We start from the raw sequence: 23,386 nt of genomic DNA, 5'->3' as shown, positions 1-23,386 counted from the left end.
CTTTCAATCTTTGAAACTCATCTGCAACACAATAGGACCCATCTAACAACAGAAACTCACCACATGGCACCTGGGAAGATTAGATCAGCCAGCAAGGCTAGCTAAGACCCCCACCCCCTGGGAGTCTGACAACCAATCAGGATACTCTTTCTGAGCCCCAGGAAGTTCAAAGCCAGAGAGGGAATAAAACCCAGGGACTCGCTGCATCTCGCCCCTTTTTCTGTTCAGGAACTCAAACCATGTGATCTTGTCCTCCATTAAACCTTCTTTCCAAGCAGTCTCCATGTTTCCAGTGTCTTTTTCCCCACTTGGAGCTGAACCCAGGATATTTCTTCCAACACTTGGAACACAAAAAAGGTGTTTGTGTGTGGGGGGAGAGGGGCAGGAAACAACAGGACTATTTCTGATCTAAATATCATAGGTATTCCAGTTTTACCCACTAACTAGTATTAACATGCCTCTGGCTAGGTTGGGCTCAGTGCTTTGTAAATTCACTGCTTTGTGAGCATTATTACATTTGACCTCGGAAAGAAAGCTGTCACACAGAATGAATGACGTTCGGGCAATAAACCAAAAGTGATGGATTCTGTCCAATTCCAAATGGTCAGGAGATAATCCTTGTAACAGTACTATCAGAACTAAGCAGGGGTTGGCTTGGTTTAATACTTAGCTAGGAAGAAACATCTGAGCCTCTGTTGGAAGAAACATCCTTCTGGGTTCTGCTCCAAGTGGGGAAACAGACACTGGAAACATGGAGACTGCTTGGAAAGATGGTTTAATGGTGGACAGGATCACATGGTTTGAGTTCCTGAACAGAAAAGGGGCAGATACAGTAAATCCTTGGGTTTTTATGCTCTCTCTGGCTCTGCATTTCCTGGGGCCCAGAAAGAGTATCCTGATTGGTTGTCTGACTCCCAGGGGATGGGGGGGGTCTTAGCTAGCCGATGGTCACATGTTCTTCCCAGGTCACATGTGGTGAGTTTCTGCTGCTATTGTGTAGAGGGTTAATCCTATCTTTCGCAATTCCTACTATGGCTCTGCCTGAAGGAGGTAGATCTTTGTTATGTAGAATAGACTGGCCCAGGCCTTAATGGCCCATTGACAAAGGGTGGGGGCAGGAAGGTGGGAGCTGCTTTGTCTGTAAAACATGCTTCTCCCAGGGAAATATAATATTTTGCCTTTTTCATATTTCCTAAAATATTTCACTCTTCCAGGAAAGGGGTGGGTGCTAACTTCCTACACCTCCATACTCAAAAGACAGGAGTACAGCAAAAATGTTTTTAAAAATATTAGTTTATTTCTCCTTTCCTTTCAGAAGCTTAAGGCAATGATTACTTCCAACTTTTTGCCCCCAACAACCACCTGAATGACCAATTCGAAGCGACCCGATAATAAGACCCAACAGACTGAGATTTGAGGTTTAAGGCACAGTTAAACTGTCCTTGATTCAGTTTTAGAGGAAAGCTGCATGCAATATTGCGTCTTGCGATTGCTTAACCACGATCAGAATCTTTGCAAGATGCAGGGATTGTTTTCTCTTTGGTGTCTCTCTTGCCACCCTCCTCTTTAACCCGGAGATCAGAAAAGACGAGGCAACTCTCTCTTCCAATATTCTCTGCGTTGGCACAATTTCTTCTTCTGTTGTCCTTTTTTTGGTTTGTTTTTATGTTTATGTTTTATTAAATTGAGTTGTTAAAACTTATTTTTCTCTCCCTAGGATGCTTTTTTTGCACGAATTCTTCGGGTTGAGTAAGATTTGCACTCCACATTTTATGCGTTTATACGATTTCTCTCTTGGAGATTCTTTTATGAGAAGCTAGGACTGACCAAAGCCCTTTCCACACTCCGTGTATTTGTTCGCTTTCTCCTCCAGATGGATCTTTTTGTGCGAAGCCAGGTAGCTACTCAACCTGAATCTCTCCCCACACGCCAGACAGATATAGGGTTTCTCACCTGTGTGAAGCCTTTTATGAGAAGTCAGGTTACTACTGTGATTGAAGCTTTTCCCACATTCTGTGCACGAGTACGGCTTCTCCCCTGTGTGGATCCTTTTATGAGAGGTCAGCTGGCTGCTCAATCTGAAGGTTTTTCCACACTCCACACATTTGTACGGTTTCTCCCCCGTGTGGATCCTCTTATGCGATGTAAGTTTGCTGCTTTGTTTGAAGCTCTTTCCGCACTCCACGCACGAATATGGCTTCTCCCCTGTGTGGACCCTTTTATGTAAAGTAAGAGAACTGCTCTTGCTAAAGCTCTTTCCACACTCCGTGCAAACATACGGTTTCTCCCCCGTGTGGAGCCTTTTATGGGAAGTAAGGTGCCAATTCTGGCGAAAGGTCTTTCCACACTCCATACATGTATATGATTTTCCCCCAGAATAAATCCTTTTATGTGAAGTAAGTCCGTTGCTGCACCTGAAGCTCTTTCCACAGTCCGTGCCGTGCTCTCTCCATCCGTACTGATTGTTTCTTGCATTGGGTCCATTCTGATCACACAATTCTGACTTATCTGTCAGTGTTGCCACCTCTGGAAGGCAATTCCCTATTCTGTTTTCCAAGTGATCCTCTTGGGTGAGGAACTCATGGATTTCAGCACACCGAGACGTGGACAATTTCTTCTCCGAATCTATAGAGTGGTTTTCTTCCAATGCTTCTGATCTGCTGTCCGATTTCTTATTTTCACCTGTCTCCTTTTCCACTTCGTGTTGGACTGTCTGAGATGTTTCCGTATCAGGTTCCTGGTCAATCTCATTTTCCTGCTTAAATGCCTCTACAGAAAAAAAGAAAGAAAAAAAGAAAGAAAAAAAGAAAGAAAAAAAGAAAGAAAAAAAGAAAGGAGAAATCTTTTTTTAATTTTTAAAACCCAAGGAAAGCAACAAGGATCAATTCCTAATAATTGGTTGCCAATTCTGGGAATTGATTGTAATTTCCAAGATGGTCTGCTTTTTCTCTACATACATAATACATACAAACATACATACTTTGTCATACATAACGACATTACATTGGTTATGCTTAAGTCTCACAAGTGATTTCTTTGGTTGATCATTTCACCCTGATTTCATGAAGCAGAGTTTCCTCCCCCCCCTTATGAAGACAAAGACAAAATAATGAAACGGGAAGAACAAGAAAACAATTTCAACAAAAGTCAGAGATATGTGTCAACTTTCGAAACGACTCTGGCTGAGGCATTTTTTTTCCCGTTTCTCAGTTGCCACACAGATGTGGGGAGGATAGAGGATTGGAATGCAATTCTATGAGGTGCTAGACATAACACAGGCAGAGGCTGGTACAGCCAAGATCTCAACAAGTGCTGAGCAAGAAAGGAGGGAATGCCTGAACAGCCTGCCATTTACTCAGTTGGGCAATGTGATCTGTGACACTTGTGGGGAGGGAATCATTTACTCTTTTAATTATATGGAACCACAGGAAATATTTAGGGCTGGCTTCACATTTGAACATGCCGATAATTGATGTGCCTGGGTGACGTTAGCACCCAGCCCTTTCCTAGAGGAATGAAATATTTTGGGAAATATTAAAAAGGCAGAATATTATGTTTCCCTGGATGAGAAATGGAGAAGCATGTTTTAAAGACGAAGCAGCTCCCATCTTCCTGCCCCCACCCTTTGTCAATGGGCCAGAGGCAGAAACTCAATCTTTGTCAATGGACCATCATCTGCAACACAACAGGACCCATCTAGCAACAGAAACTCCCCACATGGCACCTGGGAAGATTACATCAGCCAGCAAGGCTAGCTAAGACCCCCACCCCCTGGGAGTCTGACAACCAATCAGGATACTCTTTCTGGGCCCCAGGAAGTTCAAAGCCAGAGAGGGCATAAAACCCAGAGACTCGCTACGTCTTGCCCCTTTTTCTGTTCAGGAACTCAAGCCATGTGATCCTGTCCACCATTAAACAATCTTTCCAAGCAGTCTCCATGTTTCCAGTGTCTTTTTCCCCACTTGGAGCTGAACTCAGAAGGATATTTCTTCCTACATGCTCAACAAAAAGACTCTTTGAGAAGAATTCCAGGCTCAAGAGTTCTGACTTGTTTGGGATCATTACTCGGAAGCATGACATCATGATGGAAATCTCTACTTTTAAAGATATATAGCAGTGATGGTGAACTTTTTAGACACCGAGTGCCCGAACTGCGTGCGTGCGCACGCCCAAACTGAAAGGTGCACATGTGCACTCAAGTGCAAACAGGCACATATGCGGACATGCGCACGGATATGTGCAGACATGCACTCATGCGCAACAGAGACCCAAAGACCAGCTAACTGGCGGGAGACAGGGCATCCCAACACTGGCAGCGTGGCAAGAGGTAAGATCTTTTTCTTTCGTGAGCTTCTGTTTTGTCGTTTGCAGGGAAACGGAAGCTCACAGAAGAAACGCCACGGAGATCTGACCTGGGGCGACGGGGCGCGTGCCAGCAGAGAGGGTTCCGTGTCCCACGTCTGGCACCCGTGCCATAGGTTCGCCATCACAGATATATAGTATTATACCACTGCACAGGGGTGGGCTTCAAAAATTTTAGCAAGGGGTTCTCTGCTCGGTTGCTGGGTGGGTATGGCCTAGTCAGCCTCCTGCACCATGGCTGGGGGGGGGACGTTTTTGCCTTCCCCAGGCTCTTGATGCTTTCCTTGATCCTCCGGGAGGGCAAAAATGGCCTCCTCAGGCTCCAGAGGCCCTCTGGAGACCAGAAACAGGCCGGTTTCCGGCCTTCCTAAACTTCCGGTAGGCCCGTTTTTCACCTTCCCCGACCCTCTGGGCATGCGCTGCATTTTCCTGCATCCAAAACGGGCTGCGTGGGGACTCCTGGGAACGGAGGGGAGGGGTGGGCAGGGCCAGCCAGGAGTGGGATTTGGGGGTTCTCTGAACTGCACAGAATCATAGCTAGAGGTTCTCCCGAACCCCTGCGAATCCCCAGCAGCCCATCCCTGCCACTGCATTAATGGATATAGCTCCTCTTTTTCTTCAGAATGCCTTCCGTCATTCCCTTAAAACCCATCTTTTCCAGCAAGCCGGGTTGGCTTAAGAAGAAATTTTTAAATTCTTTTAATTAGTTTGTGATTTCTTAATTTTCGGGCCAAAATTTATATATATTTTTAAATGTTTTTTAATATTTGTATTCTATGTTTTTTTTTTTATCTTGGCTGTACACCGCCCTGAGTCCTCAGGGAGAAGGGCGGTATATAAATTGGAAATTAAATTAAATTAAATTAAATTCAGAAATCCAGTACATTCTTTGGTGGGGGTTTTTTCCAATGCAATTTTTAAAATTTTACGTAGAATTAAATAATATCCCAGATTGAGAAAAGGCAGAAGAAACAGATGTTTTCAAAAATTTCCTACACGTTAAGAGCATGCTTCCCCCCCACACCCACTTTTTGAGGATACAAAATAAATAAATAAATAAATAATTTTATTTCTATACCGCCCTTCTCCCGACGGACTCAGGGCGGTGTACAGCCTATTAAAAACACAAGGACAGACATCAGTTAAAATTAATTAAAATTATTACATAATTTCGGCTCAGATTTAAAACCCCAAAATTTAAAACCCAATTTAAAAATCATTACATTGATAGCCCAGCTTGGCGGAACAGCAGGGTCTTGAGGGCACAGCGAAATACACGGAGGTCGGAGATCTTACGCATTTCCGGGGGCAGTTCATTCCACAGAGCAGGGGCTCCCACAGAGAAGGCCCTCCCCCTGGGTGTTGCCAGCCGACATAACTTGGCCGACGGCGCCCTGAGGAGACCCTCTCTGTGGGAGCGAACTGGCCGGTGGGAGGCTGTTGGTGGCAGAAGTCTGTCTCGAAGATACCCGGGTCCTATGCCATGGAACGCTTTAAAGGTGGTGACCAACACCTTGAATCGCACCCGGAAGACCATTGGGAGCCAGTGCAGCTCGCGCAGAAGGGGTGTCACGTGGGCACAACAGGTTGCGCCCACGTGACAAAAGACCCCTTTAAGGGGCATGCAATAACTCCTTGTTCTGCATAGGTATCCAAATTAAAGCATTTGACAGATAGATGCTGAATAAATAAAATAAAAAGTTTAGGGTTTGGTGGGGGGGGAATCTTCTGGTTTCTCAGTCAGAACCAATGGTCCAATCTCTTCATGATGACGTAACCCAGCCTGAAAAATTCATCAAGGAGACTCTGAAGCAGGGGTGAAATTCAAATTTTTTCCCTACCGGTTCTGTGGGCGTGGTTTGGTGAGCGTGGCAGGGGAAGGATACTGCAAAATCTCCATTCCCACCCCATTCTGGGACCAGCCAGAGATGGTATTTGCCGGTTCCAAGAACTACTCAAAATTTCCGCTACCGGTTCTCCAGAACCTGTCAGAACCTGCTGAATTTCACCCCTGCTCCGAAGGAATGATCCCATCCCAGATCTCAACAGGGAATTAGTGTTCTCTCACTTTTCCTGGACCTCCAGAAGGGCAGATCTCCACCTTCTTCCCACCAGGAGTCAGGCTCTGCTTTGGCTAATTCTTGGAAGAAAGAAATAAGGTAGATTAGTTCACGGTACAAAAGGCCTTTGACATTCATTTGAAAGAATTCAGAAGTGAAGGCAGACCCTTACTGAGAGAAGCCACGTTCCTAGAATTCTCCAGCATAACTTCTCCGTGAAGGGTTTTTTGGTCGAAATCCAACAAGGCCCACTCCTCCGCAGAGAAATACACGGCCACCTCCTTGAAGGACACCGGAGTCTGAAAGGTGGACAACATTGTTGATTAACTGGGATACTCTGGAAAGTTTTGAAGGATCTTTTCCTTGACTTATACAAGTAGTCCTCGACTTACAACCATTCATTCAGTGACTGTTCAAAGTTACGACGGCACTGAAAAAAGTGACTTGGAACCATTTTTCACACTTACGACCATTGCAGCATCCCCACGGTCAAACTTTCCTGATAGTTAGAACAATTAATCAGTGGAATAGCTTGCTTCTAGGAGTTGTGGTGCTCCACACCACAACTCCCGATATAGTCAGTTGACGCCATCGCTGACTATTGGGGGTGAATCGCTGGCCCCCACGGAGAGGGCTCGCAACTTGGGCATCCTCGTGGATTCACAGCTGTCTTTAGAAGAGCACTTGACGGCCGTGACCGGAAGGATTTTTCATCAGGTTCGCCTGATCCACCACTTGCGTCTCTTTCTGGATCGGGACTCCCTACGCACAGGCACTCATGCCCTCGTCACCTCCCGCCTGGACTATTGTAATGCTCTCTACATGGGGCTCCCCTTGAGGAGCACCCGGAGGCTCCAACTGGCGCAGAGTGCGGCCACGCGGGTGGTTGTGGGAGCAACATGGCGCTCCCGTGTGACACCTCTCCTGCGCGAGCTGCACTGGCTCCCGGTGGTCTTCCGGGTGCGCTTCAAGGTTTTGGTTACCACCTTTAGAGCGCTCCATGGCTTAGGTCCTGGTTATTTACGGGACCGCCTACTACCACAAACAGCCTCCCACCGGCCGGTACACTCTCACAGAGAGGGGCAGCTCCGGGTGCCGTCAGCCAAGCAGTGTCGACTGGCGGCCCCTGGTGGAGGGCCTTCTCTGTGGGGGCACCCACTATCTGGAACGAGCTCCCCCTGGAGATACGGAGGATCCCAGATCTGCGCACTTTCCGCCATGCTCTTAAGACCCTCCTATTCCAGCAAGCCGGCCTGGCCTAATTTTCTCCCCTTTCTTTTAAATTTTTAAACTGAAATTTTAATTTGTTTTAAATTACCGGGATTTTTAATTGTCTTGGGCTAAATTATTTAATTTGGTTTTAATTATGTTTCTAACTTTTGTATCTATGTATTTTATTCTGTGCCTGTTCACCGCCCTGAGTCCTTCGGGAGTAGGGCGGTCTATAAATTTAATAAAACTAAACTAAACTAAACACACTGGAGGCTTTTCTTAAAAGACTGGAGCTTGGACAACCACTTTTTTTTTTTTTTAAATTTGATTTATATGCCACCCTTCTCTGGAGACTCAGGGTGGCTTACAATGCGCTAAGCACTTGTCTGAAATGGTATAGGGCAGTGATGGCTAACCTTTTTGCCGTCGCGTGAGAAAAGCGGGAGTCGTGGGGGGGGTCACGGGTGCGTGTGCCCACATCCATAATTCAATGTGCCCTGCCCTCCCGCACATGTGCACGTGACCCCCCCCATACTTCTCCCTGCTTTTGGCACGCGATGGCCCGGTGGGCCTGGTAGGCCATTTTTCCCCCTCCCCAGGCTCCAGAGGCTTTCTAGGAGCCTGGGGAGGGCAGAAACAGCCTTCCCCATCCCCCCGGAGGCCTTCTGGAGGCCAGAAACAGCCAGTTTCCCGACTTCCGGTGGGACTGGAAGGCCTGAAAATCAATTGGCTGGTGCGCACATGCGCGCTGGAGCTGAGCTAGGGCAACACTCGCGTGTCCACCAATATGGCTCCATGTGCCACCTGTGGCACCCGTGCCATAGGTTCGCCATCACGGGTATAGGGTTTCCTGCTTGAGCAGGGGGTTGGGCTAGAAGACCTCCAAGGTCCCATTCAGCTTTGTTCTTCTGTTAATAGCAACAGCAAGAGCACTTAGACATATATACCGCTCCGCAGTGCTTTACAGCCCTCTCTAAGAGGTTTACAGAGTCAGCCTGTTGCCCCCAACAATCTGGGTCCTCATTTTACCAACCATGGAAGGATGGAAGGCTGAGTCAACCTTGAACCGCTCAGGTTCTGGTTACCACCTTTAAAGCGCTCCATGGCTTAGGGCCTGGTTATTTACGGGACCGCCTACTACCACCAATAGCCTCCCACCGGCCAGTACGCTCTCATAGAGAGGGACTCCTCCGGGTGCCGTCAGCCAAACAGTGTCGACTGGCGGCCCCTAGGGGGAGAGCCTTCTCTGTGGGGGCACCTACCATCTGGAATGAGCTCCCCCCGGAGATACGGAGGATCCCGGATCTGCGCTCCTTCTGCCGTGCTGTGAAGACGTTTTTATTCCATCAAGCGGGCTTGGCCTGATCTCTTCCCTTTTTAAAATATGTAAATTTTAATCTGTTTTTAAATTATTGGGGTATTTTAATTTGTCTGGGCCAATAAGTTTAATTTGATTTTATCGGGTTTTTAAATTTTGTGTATTTATGTATTTTATTGTTGGCTGTTCACTGCCCTGAGTCCTTCGGGAGTAGGGCGGTATACAAATCAAATAAAATGAAAATGAAAATGAAATGAAAATGAACCGGTGAGAATCGAACTGCTGGCGGTTGGCAGAATTAGCCTGCAATGCTGCATTCTAACCATTGCACTACCATCAGTGGTGGGTTGCTACTGGTTGGCCCCCCGGGTTGGGCAAACTGGTAGCGGCGGCAGGAGCTCCACCTACCCGCCCGGATGCTCAGAAGCTTCTGCACATGCGCAGAAGTGCTGCGCGCCCACGCCCACGATCAAACCGGTAGCAACGGGTTTTGAAACCCGCCTCTGACCACCATGGCTAAGTATAAGGGGTAATATTTGGTTCTGTGTGGTCTTGGGCCTGTTTTAGACTGTGGTCTTTAAAATCTAGCTTTGCAGCATTATGGATTCAATTGGTTTCTAGGATGCCCAGCAAGCTAAATCTCAGATATCTCTGCTTCATTTATACTCATAATCCTCCTGCCCCTTAATTGGTAATAGCTCTGAATGCAGTCACACATCACACGTGTCCAGTGGTGGGATTCAAATAATTTAACAACTGGTTCGCCCAGGGTCAGGTTGGCTGTTGTGGGAGGCGTGGCCCATCCCTGTCCTTCAGCTCTGCCACACATGCAGAACGAGCCTCCCGCGAAGGCTAACCTGACCCTAAGCGAATCAGTTGTTAGATTACCACCAACACCACCCCGCTATCAAAGTGGATCCTGGGCGCTGTTGTTCTGACCTAGGCTCCCTCAACAAGCAGGAGGCAAGAATTGGTCCCGAGAAAACTGCTTTTATTTACACAACTGTGAATTACGTGCATTCACAGTCAGCAAGGTTTGTCCAAACAGTTTTGCAAAGGAATATTTCTCAACACACCTTATCTCGTTTGGCAAGCTGCCACGTAACTTGTTTCCAACTGCAGTACAAGGCAAAACCCGGCACAGAGTCTCTCAGAGTCACGGAACGAACGAATAGTTTCCTGCAAAAGCCCCCTCCCTGTTTGCTCCTCTTTTATTTCCTATGGGAGGGGCCAATCACCTCCAAGGTGTAGCTTTACTCCTGAGTCGACCCTGCTTTCTCAGTTGTTCTTGTCTTCTGGCAGCTCTGTGCATGCACACACTGGGAACAGGCTCCAGCTGTTCCTCTGCCTGGCTGCTGTCTAACTCCCTCTCTGCCTCCAACGCAGAGCCCTCGTCCGAGCTTACCCAGCCCCCAGGACTGGCCCAAATTCCTCCCCAACCTCCTCACTGTCCGACTCTACTGCCAGTTTTGCTGGCCGATGGCAGGCCACAACAGCTGTACTGCAATGGAGAAATGGGCAATGGAGCGGCTGGCACAAGGGAAGGAGGAGGAGCAGGAAGAAGAAAAAGGGAAAGCGGCCTTCTCTTTCTTTTGCATCTTTCTCTTTCCCTTCCCTTTCTCTTTCTTTTACGCCAGCCGCTCCATTGCCTGTTTCTCCATTGCAGCGCAGCGCTCAGGATCCACTTTGAAAGCGGTGTGTGTGTGTGTGTGTGTGTGTGTGTAATTTAACAACTGGTTCACCCAAACCAGTGCGAACCGGCTGAATCCCACCACTGCACGTGTCCTATTTCAGTTGCTGCAATGGGATTATTATTTCTTGTGTTCTTCACTGAGCTAGAGGTCTCCAAAGGTTGATGGCACATATGATTTGCTGAGCCTTCTCCTACCTGAACTGCAAGCGAAGTTGCTGTTTCTTTTTCATCAGGAAAAGGGGATGTTTCAAGAAGTACCAACATTGTACTCTCTTCTGTGAGGAATATAAAGGGAGTGGAAGCAGAGTTTTTTTTTAAAAATGTTGTTAATAATTTCTAGGAAACGTCTCTATCACATAGAACCCATCTAGATTGGAGCACGGTGGCTCGAGTGGTTGGGAAGCTGGACCAGAAGTTAGCAAGCCTGGGTTTGAGACCTGAGAGCTGTCGTGGGGTAGCGTTGAGTTCTCGACCTGCCCTCCAGCTCTGGGATGTGAAATGAGCCCCCAACTGAGCGTCCCTAGGGCAATGATGATGTCACTAGCTAATCCTTTCAACCAGGAAGTGCCTTGATGCTTTTGACACAAGCAGGGTGGGGTGGAAATCTAGATTCGCGCTTATATTGTAAAACCAAAAGATGAAGGGGACAGAAAAAACCAGAACTGGAATTCACTGGGACAGAAGAGAGAATGTCTCCTTACCTGGTGAGCTGACAGGAGCTGGATTCTCCTTGACAATCTCTCCAAAAAGGGACTCCCGAGAAAGATCTGATGGATCTCTCTTTGGTTTGGGACCTGGAGGATCTACCTTGATGGACCTTCCCTGCATGTGAACATCAATGTGGAAGAAGCAGAAAAGAGTTAGGGGGGTGGAACGTAGAAAGAGAGTATTCTTCTACCGGGCACAATCATCCAGGGATAGAGAAAATTTGGACTTTCATCTTGTCTTGGGAAAAATATGGAAGAGGTAATGTAAAGGTAAAGGTAAAGGATCCCCTCGCACATATGTGCTAGTTGTTCCCGACTCTAAGGGGCAGTGCTCATCTTCATTTCAAAGCCGAAGAGCCAGCGCTGTCCGAAGATGTCTCCATGGTCATGTGGCCAACATGACTAAACACCAAAGGTGCACGGAATGCTGTTACCTTCCCACCAAAGATGGTCCCTATTTTTCTACTTGCATTTTTTAGGTGCTTTCGAACTGCTAGGTTGGCAGAAGCTGGGACAAGTAATGGGAACTCACCCTGTTACGTGGCACTAGGGATTCGAACCGCTGAACTGCCAACCTTTTGTTCGACAAGCTCAGTGTCTCAGCCACTGAGCCACTGCATCCCTTAATGAGACCTCCTTAAATTAGGATATTGAACAAAACTGGTTAGGGAGATACTTGGGAGAAATAATGTTTCTCTCACCTGATGCTTTTGGTCCTCTGCTTGGCTCAGGAGGAAGCCTTCGGCCAGGGCCACAGCCTGGGAACTGGTCTCCGCTCCACATTCTCTCACCCAGTTCGCCATCTCCAGGGGAAGGACAGCCAGGAAATGCTCCAGGACCACCAAATCCAGCATCTGAGCCTTGGTGTTTCTTTCTGGTTGCAGCCACTCAAGACAAAGGCGGTGGAGACAGCTGCAAAGTTTGCGGGGTCCTTGGATCTCCTCCTGGTAGAAGAACCCCCTGAACCTCTGGGGCCGGACCTTCCAAGGGAGGGTTCCTTCTTCCAGGATCTTCTGGCTGAACTCCCTCTGGCTCTCAATGCCTTTCCCAGCAAAGTGGTCTTTTGCTTCCCACTTCTCTCGGGGCTGCCCCGGAGATCCCAAGATTTTGAAGGAATGTTGCGGATCTTCAGAGCTCTTTTCTCTGGGAAGGAGCTGGTGAGTCTCCATCACAGCTCTTTTCGGAGAGGGTGGAACTCCTTCTTTGCCTTCTCCTAAAAGACACTGCAAGGAGATCAAACCGGTCAGTCCTAGAGGAGATCAACCCCGACTGCTCTTTAGAAGGCCAGATCTGGATGATGAAACTCAAATACGTTGGCCACCTAATGAGAAGGAAGGACTCCCTGGAGAAGAGCCTAATGCTGGGAACGATTGAGGGCAAAAGAAGAAAGGGATGACAGAGAATGAGGTGGCTGGATGGAGTCACTGAAGTAGTTGGTGTGAGCTTTAATGGACTCCAGAGGATGGTAGAGGACAGGAAGGCCTGGAGGAACGTTGTCCATGGGGTCGTGATGGGTCAGACATGACTTCACAACAACACAAGGAGAGCCTCAAGGTCAGCCTATTGCTACTCCTTCTTTTGCAATTTGGCAGAAGGGGTGTTCCCCTAGGACAGGGGTCAGCAACCTGCAGCTCTGGAGCCGCATGTGGCTCTTTCACCCCTCAGCTGTGGCTCCGTCGCTCAAAATATGTGTCACAACCGCCAATATGCGACACTGCTGGCACACAATTTTTTGAGCTTTTCAACCCCCGGTAGGCCAACCATGGATAAATCCAAGAAAAGAAAAGTTTCAGAAGAAAACAGAACGTTTAATTCGACTACATATGCTAGTTTTGTGGCCGCTCAAGAAATAGTCAGGCACGGGAAGGGTTTTGTGGCTCCCGGTGTTTTCTTTTCTGCGGGAAACGGGTCCAAATGGCTCTTGGAGCGTTTAAGGTTGCAGACCTCTGCCCTATTTGTGGTCAGGATCTTTCTTCCCAAAGGGGACAGTCAGAACCTGTCAAGTATTTGCAAGCCATTGGCACATATATCATACAGACACTAGTGGAGGCAGGAAGTGCCCCCACCCCTATGTGGAGAGGAGGGGCTTACACTGAGTATAAAACCCCCTCTAACCTTTCCACCATGCTCTCTTTTACGTTTGTTCTCCGTGATCTTTGATAGGGGTAGTCACACACGCTGTGTGCCCCCTATCCTAATGGATATTAAGACAGCCTTTGTATATAGTTAATATGTTTTGTTATATGAATAAATACATTTATCACATTTATTCATGCATCTGCCTTTGGACTCTTCTATGCTCCTGGGTGTTTCTACGATCCCAATTTCCACAGAATGGTAGCAGAGGGAATGATAGCAGAACTCCACTCCAGGAGCTGTTGAAAAGGCGAGAACCCTTCCCAACTCCCCAAGGTTTCCTTATCCCTCTGCAGATATTCCAAGATGGGTCTCTCCGGCAGACTCCCCCTCCCAACAGGGTCCCACCGCAGCTCCCCCCCCCCCAAGTACAGCTGATGACCCAAGCTACAGTTCTCCAAAGCCTTTCCCTTTGAATAAACCTGGTTGTTCAGAAAAGAACAACCAGAAGCCTGGTTTTTGGTTTTTTGGGCTGAGCCCCCCCAAATAAGGGAGGGTTTTTTTTCCCCAGAGAAGCCCCCTCCCCTCTGGGGTCTGCAAGCAGGGATCCCCTGGAAGGAAGGGGAAGGGGGATCCCCTTAAAAAGAGATAGGGAATCCTCTTCAACCTGCAAATAGACCCTCTATCTATGCCTTACATAGCCGCCTGCTCGGGTTGAGCAATGCTACAACTCGGTGCAGATGCTGCGGACCGCGCTTGGAAGTTGCTCTACCCCCGCTTCATCACTTGCAGAGTTAAGGGGAGAGAGTGCTGCTTCCTAGAGGGGCAAATCACCGGGCAAGGATGCCCACTTCCTCTTCCTTAAAGAATTTCTCCCTCCCTCCCTCTGACCCCCCGACTGAGATAAGGCGACGGGGGAAGGGAGGGGGGGGGAGAGAAATGCAATTTTCCGCGCATGCTCAGTTGCCATCCAAAGCTGGCATCATCCCGCTGTGCAATTTTTTTAAGGGGCGGAGGGCGCCCCCTGGTGGCTGTAACTGGACGTGCAGAGAAAAGTCCACAGGAGGGCGCAGATAGGAATGGGGAAGAATCAGGAATTAATTCAAGAAAATAAATTCAAGAATTAAATCAAAAACGAAGCAAACAGACTTGCCCCCCTCCCAAGTCAAATGAGCCTCGGTCCTTTTGTCCTGTAGGAAATGAATCGAAAGAGCCTCAGAAGCTACCTTAAAACTACAAGTATTCCTCAATTTATGACCACATTCGAGCCAAAAAAATGTCGTTGTTAAGTGAGACATTTGTTAAGTGGGTTTTGTTCCGTTTTACCACCTTTCTTGCCACAGCTGCAAAGTGAATCACTGCAGTTGATAAGTTAGTGGCCCGGTTGTTAAGTGAATCTGGCTTCCCCATTGACTTTGCTGGTCGCAAAAGAGGATCACATGACCTTGGGATGCAGCAACCGTTGTAAGTGTGAACCAGTTGCCAAGCATCTGAATTTTGATCACATGACCATGGGGATGCTGCAAAGGCCATAACTCTGAAAGATGGCCATAAGTCAAATTTTTCAGTGCTGTAGTAACTTTGAACGGTCACTAATCAAACGGTTGTAAGTCAAGGAATACCTGTAGATTGTTTGGATGGCTGTTTTTTGCTCAGTACAGGCAGTCCTCGATTTACAACCTTTCTTTTAGTGACCGTTCAAAGCTGCAACGGCACTAAAAAAAGTGACTTCTGTTTTTCACACTTATGACCATTGCAGTCCCCGTGGTCATGTGATCAAAATTCAGACGCTTGGCAACTGGTTCATATTTATGACGGTTGCAGTGTCCTGGGATCATGTGTTCACCTTTTGTGGCCTTCTGACCAGCAAAGTCAACGGGGCAGCCAGATTCACTTAACAACCGTGTTACTAACTTAACAATTGCAGGGATTCACTTAACAATTGTGGCAAGAAAGGTTGTAAAATGGGGCAAAACTCAATACTGTAACCATTTCACTTAGCAATGGAAATGTTGGGCTCAATTGTGGTCGTAAGTTGAGGACTACCTGTACATTGTAAGTCACATAGAATTGCATGCAAAGTAGTTGGTGTAAAAATGAGGGCAATGAATAAAAAGGCAATTTTTGCCGTCCTCCGTTGCCAAGACTTTGTCCCCCTTCCCTCAACATCTTTCTAAATGATTTAAAGTTTTAGCAGTTGTCTGGATTTTTCACAGCTTAAATCTCATACTCTTATTCCAAAATTATATTTCCCTAGTGTCACAATGATTTATTCCTGCTTATTTCCAGTTGTTTTCTTTTTCTTTTTTAAAAAAATAATGCTCTGTTGGGCAACTCCACACAAAATGACAAAAGCAAAACTGTTTTACCATAAGTAAATGATAAGTTATAGATAAATGTAAGTTTATCATAAGGAAATGTTCTTTTCTCACTCGGTGTGTGTATCTTTAAGGAAGTCACTAAAAAAGTGTGGGTTATTTTGTCTTTCCTAAAAAGGGTTTTTAAATTGATAAATGTTTTCTGTCAGGAAATTGCGCAGCAGGTGTCCCCAAATGAGATCAGAGATGCTGACACAAACTTGTAGTTTGATATAAACGCATATATTCAACCTCTATATTTACAGTAACTAAGATAGTCAGGCATAGCACTACATCATGAGGTAAATCGTGAGGTAAATCACAGAACAGCATACAGAGACATACATACGCAGAAGAAAAAGGCGGGGAAAAAAGGAAACTCCCCCTTGACACCCAACCACCAATTATAATGTAGATTGCCTCATGCAGGGTAGATCACTGAAGAAATAAAGACTGACTCACTTCAGGCAGTAATTATTTTTATTGATGATTACATTTATACCACGCCTTTCTATTTCTATAATCACTCAAGACAGCTTACAAAAAATGTAAAAACAAGAACACTGCTAGTATTTTTATGGGGTTTTGTTGATATCGATTTTTATGGGTTTTCTTTGATATCGATACTTTTATGCGATAGAAGGTAACAGCTCTGAGTAAAGTTTTTCCCACACTCCATACATTTATGGGGTTTCTCCCCATGCTGGATGTTTCTATGGTAAGAAAGATGACTGCTCCTGCTGAAGCTCTTTCCACACTCCAGACATTTGTAAGGTTTTTCTCCTGTGTGGATCCTTTTATGGTAGTTGAGGTAACAGCTTTGAGTAAAGCTCTTTCCGCACTCCAGACATTTAAACGGCTTCTCTCCTGGGTGGATGTTTTTATGGGAGGACAGATGACTGCTTCTAATGAAGCTCTTCCCGCACTCCAGACATTTGTAGGGTTTCTCCCCCGTGTGGATCCTTTTGTGGATCGTGAGATCCGTGCTGCCCCTGAAAGTCTTCCCGCATTCTGTGCACTTTAAAGATTTCTCCCCCGTGTGGATCCTTCGATGGGCCTGAAAGGCACTGCGGTCTCTGAAGCACCTTCCACAGTCTGTGCAACTGTACGGTTTCTCCCCTGTGTGGATCCTCATGTGGTTAGGCAGGTGACTGCTCCACCTGAAAGTTTTTCCACACTCCACGCACATATACGGTTTCTCCCCGGTGTGGATTCTCATGTGGCAAGTGAGGTGACCCCTTTGAATGAAGCTCTTTCCACACTCCATGCATTTAAAGGGTTTCTCCCCTGTGTGAATCCTTTTATGCAACGTCAGGTTGCTGCTCATTGTAAAACTCTTTCCGCACTCCGCACATTTGAAGGGTTTCTCGCCCGTGTGGACCCTTTTGTGAGATGTAAGGTCAGTATTGCGTCGAAAGCTTTTTCCGCACTCGGTGCATTTGTACGGCTTCTCCCCTGTGTGGATTCTTTTATGGGAAGTGAGGGAACTGGAGTGGCTGAAGGTTTTTCCACACTCCGTGCATTGATACGGTTTGTTTTCTGTGGAGATGCTCTGATATAACGTCAGAGGGAAGTTCTCATAGTAATTCTTTACACGGTCTCTGCGTTCACAAGCTTTCGCTTTTGTATGGATCCGGCAATCTTTGTTTCTGTCAGGTTTATCTTTGAATTGTTCTCCATACCCTGAATTCTCTCCCTTTTTCTTTCCCTTCTGATTTTCTTGGGTCTGGAAGTCCTGTATTTCCAAACTTAAAGTAGTTGGGAACGTCTCACTCCGATCGCTTGGCTGGTTGTCCTCATCTTGTTCTGGTCTCCACATATTTTGAAATATGTCTTGTCCTTCATTCTTAACTGTTTGCAATGGAAATATCCTTGCCTTCTCATTATTCTTATTCTCTTGCCCATCATCTGCAGGGGGTAAAAAAAATAAAATAAGTACAGGTAGTCCTCAATTTACGACCACAATTGAGCCCAAGATTTCTGTTGCTAAGTGAAACATTTGTTAAGTGAATATTGCCCCATTTTACGATCTTTCTTGAAACAGTTATTAAGTGAGTCGCTGCAGTTGTTAAGCTAGTAACACGGTTGTTAAGTGAATCTGGCTTCCCTATTGACTTTGCTTGTAAGAAAGTCACAAAAGGGGATCACATGACCCTGGGGCACTGCAACCGTCATAAATATGAATCAGTTGTCAGATGTCCGATGTCCGATGTTTTGCTTTAACGGTCGTTAAGTGTGAAAAACCATCATGTCACTTTTTTCAGTGCCATTGTAACTTTGAACAGTCACTAAATCAGTGGTTCTCAACCTATGAGTCGCGACCCCTTTGGGGGTCAAACGACCCTTTCACAGAGGTCGCCTAAGACCATAGGAAAACACATATTTTCAATGGTCTTAGGAATAATTTTATGGTTGGGGGTCACCACAACATGAGGAACTGTATTAAAGGGTCGCGGCATTAGGAAGGTTGAGAAGCACTGCACTAAATGAACTGTTGTAAATCGAGAACTACTTGTAATAGCTATTAGAATAATGAAGAAAAATGAACTCCCATGAAAAAATAAACTCCATGTATTGCAATTTTTCTCCAGAATTTCAAATCTTTCGTCTTATTTAGTTAGTTAGTTAGTTATTCCATATGGCATAATAGAATACAGTATTAATGCACAAAATTCATAAAAACAGCATATAAAAAGTCCTTTCCTCTTTCTAAACTTGGAAACCAAGATGATGCTTTAATATTCATAAATATGAGTCAGTTGCCAAGTGTCTGAATTTTGATCACATGACCATGGGGTCGCTGCAAAGGTCGTAACTTTGAAAAACAGTCATAAGTCAAGTTTTTCAGTGCCGTTGTAACGTTGAATGGTTACTAAACAAACTACCTGTAGCCTGGTTGTTAAGTGAATCTGGCTTCCCCATTGACCTTGCTTGTCAAAAGGTCGGAAAACCTGATCACCTGATCCCAGGATACTGCAACCGTCATTAACACAAACCAATTACCGAGCATCCAAATTTTGATCACGTGACTATGGGGATGCTGCAGCCGTTGTAATGGTCATCGGTCACTTTTTTCAGTGCAGTTGTAACTATGAATGGTCACTAAGTGAACTGTTGTAAGTTGAGGACTGACTACCTGCATCTCGAAAGAGGAAGAGACAGAAAACATACGTACAAATCAGGATTAAATCAAGGCCCTTACCTAGAGAAGCCACATTTCTTGAATTCTCCAGCATGACCTCACCATGCAAAGCTTTTTGATGGGGGTCCAGTAAGGCCCACTCTTCTTTGGTGAAAAAGACGGCCACATCTTGGAAGGACATGCGACTCTGAAAGAAAGAGAACGTTCCCAGTGAATGTAACGTCCGGGATGTTCTTGCAAGTTCTCTATCTTGAGTCACGTATCTTAAAAGGGATGTGTTGTGACCGAGGCCCACGTAGTGATTACCAAACACAATTCAGTCCTGAACAAACTTATTTTATTAAAACAGCTGAGAATTAATTCATTCTCAGCTTAGTCCAAAACAAATTCTTCATAACCAGTCCTGATCTGTCCCCATCTACACACACACACAAACACAGCCAGCCGAGGGTTAAGAAAGCACTTGGCACGCACACAGGTCGTTATCTCAAACTTGGCAACAATATAAGCACCATCTGCCAAGAGCTTTACTGCAACAGATAACATAACATTACATACGCATTGCAAATAGTCCAGCAAAACAATATCCCTTCGGCAGCTTCAGGCGTTGTTCAAGTGACTAGCCAAAGTTAGTTTTTGTTCGTCACGGAGTTTTACCAGCCACCACCCTCTCTTATATAGTCTCTGGGGTGTGGTCCAGTGACTCAGTTCTAATCCCTAGCACGCCTCCTTAACTGCTGCAACCGTTTATCATGACTTCGTTGGCGTGCATCCAGGAACGACGGCTCTCCTTCCTCGCTCTCATCCGAGACACCTGGCTCCTGGCTAATCTCCTCTCCCTCGGCCGGCACCTGAGACAGTGCCAGAGGGGAGGGGCCTGGAGAGGGAGGCCTGGCTGACTCCTCTCCTTCATGTTCGGAGCCTTCTTCCTCCGATGAGATAGACTCAGAGGGCGGGGCCACAACACAGTCCTACGATCTTATCATCAACCTTTGATGTCTTTGGCAAACCTGCCAGAGGCTTTTCTTGGCAAAACCCCCACAAAGTTCAAGAGACGCTGACAAGAAGCACTGGAATCAACGTTGCTTTTCTACAAAGAACCCAATGGCTCGTTGCTGCTCTTTTAAGCCTTATGGGAGTGGCCAATCATCTTCTGGCCTTACTCCTGAGTCGTCCTTTTTGCTTCAGCTGCTCTTGCCTTCTGGCAGCTCTTCGCATGTGTGCACTAGGAACAGGCTCCTCCTGTTCCTCTGACTCTCTGCTGTCTGCCTCTGGAGGCTCCGAGTTTGTGCATCGCTCCTAGATGGCCCTGGCTCCATCTCTGCCTCCGACGCAGAGCCCTCGTCCAGGCCTTCCCCTGACTCCAGGACTGGCCCATTGTCCTCTCCAGCCTCCTCACTGTCTGCATGGTGGACCACAACAGGATGGGTGTTTTACTTGAAGATTCAAACGATGTCAAAGAAAATGGATAGACCTCAGTCTGACCACGCATTGTGGACCAAAGGTTTAGAATGTGAATGATTCAATAAAAGTGTCTGTCATCCATCTCATTTAAGTCAGTTAGCAGAGGAAAACTCCTGGCTCAGGTCATGGCCCTATTGGAGGCCAGTTTGGAGGAGGAGGAGTTGGAACCGGGACATCCGACAGGGATGGCATCAGTGGTGGGTTGCTACCGGTTCACTCTGGTTCGGGCAAACTGGTAGCGGCAGCGGGAGGTTCTGCCCACCCACTCGGACGACCACTTGTGCGACCACAAGCAAACTGGTACTGACGGGATTTGAAACCCACTACTGGATGGCATGTCTCCCTTGCATGTTTGGAGAGGCCAAGGGGCGAGGACGATGCTGTCCTGGGCCCCTCAGGCATTGGGGAAGGTCCAGATGGAGAGCTGCCTGCCTTCACAGACACAGGGGAGGATTGGCTGCTGACAGGCAGTGGTGCCGATAGACAGCCGATCCCCTCTGATGAGGATCAGTTGCCTCCTCCACTCGATCCAAGGGCATGGAGAGCAGAGTGTAGGCAAGCTCAGAGAAAGAAAAAATAGCAAGCCCTAAAATATTGGGGAAAAATAGAGGAGCACGATGTGCGTACAGTTACAAAACGCACATCGTGATGCTCTATTTTTTCTGCATCTTTTCTGTGTTCTCCACTTACCAGAGCTTCAGGCATAGATGCTGGTTCTGCTTTATCAGAAGGATCTGATTCTGCAAACACAGGTGATGTTGTTTTCCTCCCTGTGAGAAAGGCAAAATTAGGGGAAGCAGGCTTTTTGAAAGGACCCTTAACGACATTCAGAAAGGAGGAAGAAGAAGAAGAGGAGGAGGAGGAGGAGGAGGAGGTGGTGGTGGTGGAGGAGGAGGAGGAGGAGGAGGAAGAAGAGGAAGAGGAAGAGGAAGAGGAAGAGGAAGAAGAAGAAGAAGAAGAAGAAGAAGAAGAAGAAGAAGAAGAAGAAGAAGAAGAAGAAGAAGAAGGAGCACAACCTCAAACTCGCGGTGTCACTTTGTAGTCACATGACATATCGCAACTTTTCCCCCCTTTGCTAAACCTGGGGTGGGAGAAGGAGGAGGAGGAGGAGGAGGAGGAGGGAGAGAGAAAACAAGAAAAGAAGCAGAAGAAGAAAGGAGGAGGCGGCAGAGGAGAAGGAGGATTATTACTCTCAAAGCAAATCTCTCAAAGAAATTTACAGTTCTTGGAAAGAATCTTATCGTACCTGTTAAGAAGTTCTGACTTGGATCTTTTGAGGAAATTTTGTTGAAGATTAGCTCCTGTGGTGGCTGTCCTCTTGCCTTGAGGCTTTCAGAGGCCACTCCCACAAAGGATCCCTGGGCAAGAAATACCACACAAGAAGAGGCGTTAAGGATATTCATATTAGCAGATTCTTACCTTTTGCTTCCAACTTCACAGCCCCAAATTTCCATCAGTGGGAACACAAAAACGTGGTACCACAACAGTTCGCTTCAAATATGGTCTCTGAAAGTGACAATGGATTAATTTGCCTACTGATGTTGCCATCATGTTAATAATTCCAGAAAGCTGAAGTAGCAAAACATCTAAACATTGAAGAATGGTGTTACTATCCATCTGGAACTATCAGGATAGAATCTCCTCACCTGCAATTTCTCCTGCTTCGTTTCCTCTCCTTGGTTCAGGAGGAAGCCCTCTGCCAAGGCTACCGCCTGGGAACTGGTCTCTGGGTCACACTCCTGGACCCAGTTCTTCATCTCCAGGGGCAGGATGGCCAGGAACTGCTCCAGGATCACCAGGTCCAGCATCTCAGCTTTGGTGATCCTTTCTGGCTTCAACCACCGAGTGCAAAGCTGGTGGAGCTGGCTGCAAAGATCTCGGGGTCCCTTGGCCTCTTCATATCGGAAGTCTCTGAAACATCGGCACCGATCGGGCAAACCGACCGCTTCTTCCCCTAGGTTCTTCGGTCCAATTTTTTCTCCGGTGGTCTCAGGACGAGCACCATGAGGAGCCTTCCGTTGTCCTTCCTCTGCTGGGTGTTCATGCATTTTTCTCTGTATTTTCTAATGAAAAACAAAATGGGACCAGCTTTTTCCTGATCTTCAAAGTTATCTTCCTTGGTTAAGACCTCTACTGCATGAAGAGATTCTGGAAAAATCTCACCCCTCCTAACATATGATCCTTCTGCAGACAAAAACTCCTGAGCAAGAGAAGATGTTTCCAGATATTAACTACCGGAACAATTTGCCTCCAGAAATTGTGGGTTTTCCAACACTGGAGATTTTTTAACAGACTGGACAGCCATTTGTCTGAAATGGTATAGGGCAGTGACGGCTAACCTTTTCAGCACAAAGTGCCGAAACCGGAACACACGCACGCCGGAGCACCAGAATCTGGAAGAGAGCAGCTGGCCGGTGCTCTTGCACGCAGGGGCCAGCTGCTGTTCTGGGTTCTGTCATGCACGCGGGCGCCGGCCAGCTGCTTTTTTTCGGGTTGTGGAGCACACACGCACGCCAGCCAGTTGGTCTTTGTGCGAAGACCAGCTGGCCGGCACACATGTGTGCTGCAACTTTGAAGAGAGCAGCTGCCCGGAAGAGCACGTAGCGATGGTGCATGTGCCTACAGAGAGGGCTCTGTGTGCCACTTCTGTATATCATGGATATAGGCAGTGGTGGGATTCATCCAGTTCGCACCTACTCAGGAGAACCGATTGTTAACTTTCTAAGCAGTTCGGAGAACCGGTTGTTGGAAGAAATCTTATTTTGTTTTTTTCCACTTTACAGGGCTAATCCTATAAGGAAGGCAGGAAAGAAACATTCTGGTGCTGTTTCTAGCCTAATCTTTATTGCCCTGCTTACAGAAACTACCTCTCTGATTCTGATTGATTATTTATTTATTTATTTATTTATTTATTTATTTATTTATTTATTTATTTATTTATTTATTTTTTATACTGCCCCCTCTCCCGAAGGACTCGGGGCGGTGAACAGCCAAA

The 23,386-nt window shown here is 46.7% G+C and overlaps 1 protein-coding gene and 1 pseudogene across 2 annotated transcripts in view; both read right to left on the bottom strand.

Annotated features, from left to right (window-relative positions):
• Nucleotides 1-1,275: 1,275 nt before the first annotated feature.
• Nucleotides 1,276-23,386, bottom strand: part of LOC117668125 (uncharacterized) — a 23,561-nt pseudogene continuing 1,450 nt past the window's right edge. Inside the window, exons 2-7 of the transcript XR_015731822.1 lie at nt 22,038-22,454; nt 21,638-21,749; nt 21,082-21,161; nt 18,988-19,114; nt 16,383-17,693; nt 1,276-2,439 (exon numbers count right to left, since the gene is read on the bottom strand). The product of XR_015731822.1 is annotated as an uncharacterized LOC117668125 (transcript). The remainder of the gene's footprint in view (nt 2,440-16,382; nt 17,694-18,987; nt 19,115-21,081; nt 21,162-21,637; nt 21,750-22,037; nt 22,455-23,386) is intronic.
• LOC148116032 (zinc finger and SCAN domain-containing protein 31-like) lies at nt 9,322-14,336 on the bottom strand. The gene is made up of 4 exons (XM_087884760.1): nt 14,126-14,336; nt 12,054-12,575; nt 11,347-11,467; nt 9,322-10,920 (listed from the first exon to the last, which is right to left on the bottom strand). Exons 2-4 carry the CDS (start codon nt 12,519-12,521, stop codon nt 10,691-10,693), a joined length of 819 nt encoding a protein of 272 aa, XP_087740886.1. The 5' UTR covers nt 12,522-12,575; nt 14,126-14,336; the 3' UTR covers nt 9,322-10,690.

Source organism: Pantherophis guttatus, chromosome 2, assembly GCF_059756535.1.
Source record: "Pantherophis guttatus breed Tessera chromosome 2, ASM5975653v1, whole genome shotgun sequence".
In the NCBI taxonomy this organism is placed as follows: Eukaryota; Metazoa; Chordata; class Lepidosauria; order Squamata; family Colubridae; genus Pantherophis; species Pantherophis guttatus.
Note: the sequence above shows the minus strand (reverse complement) of the source record. Positions and strands in the feature narration are given on the sequence as shown.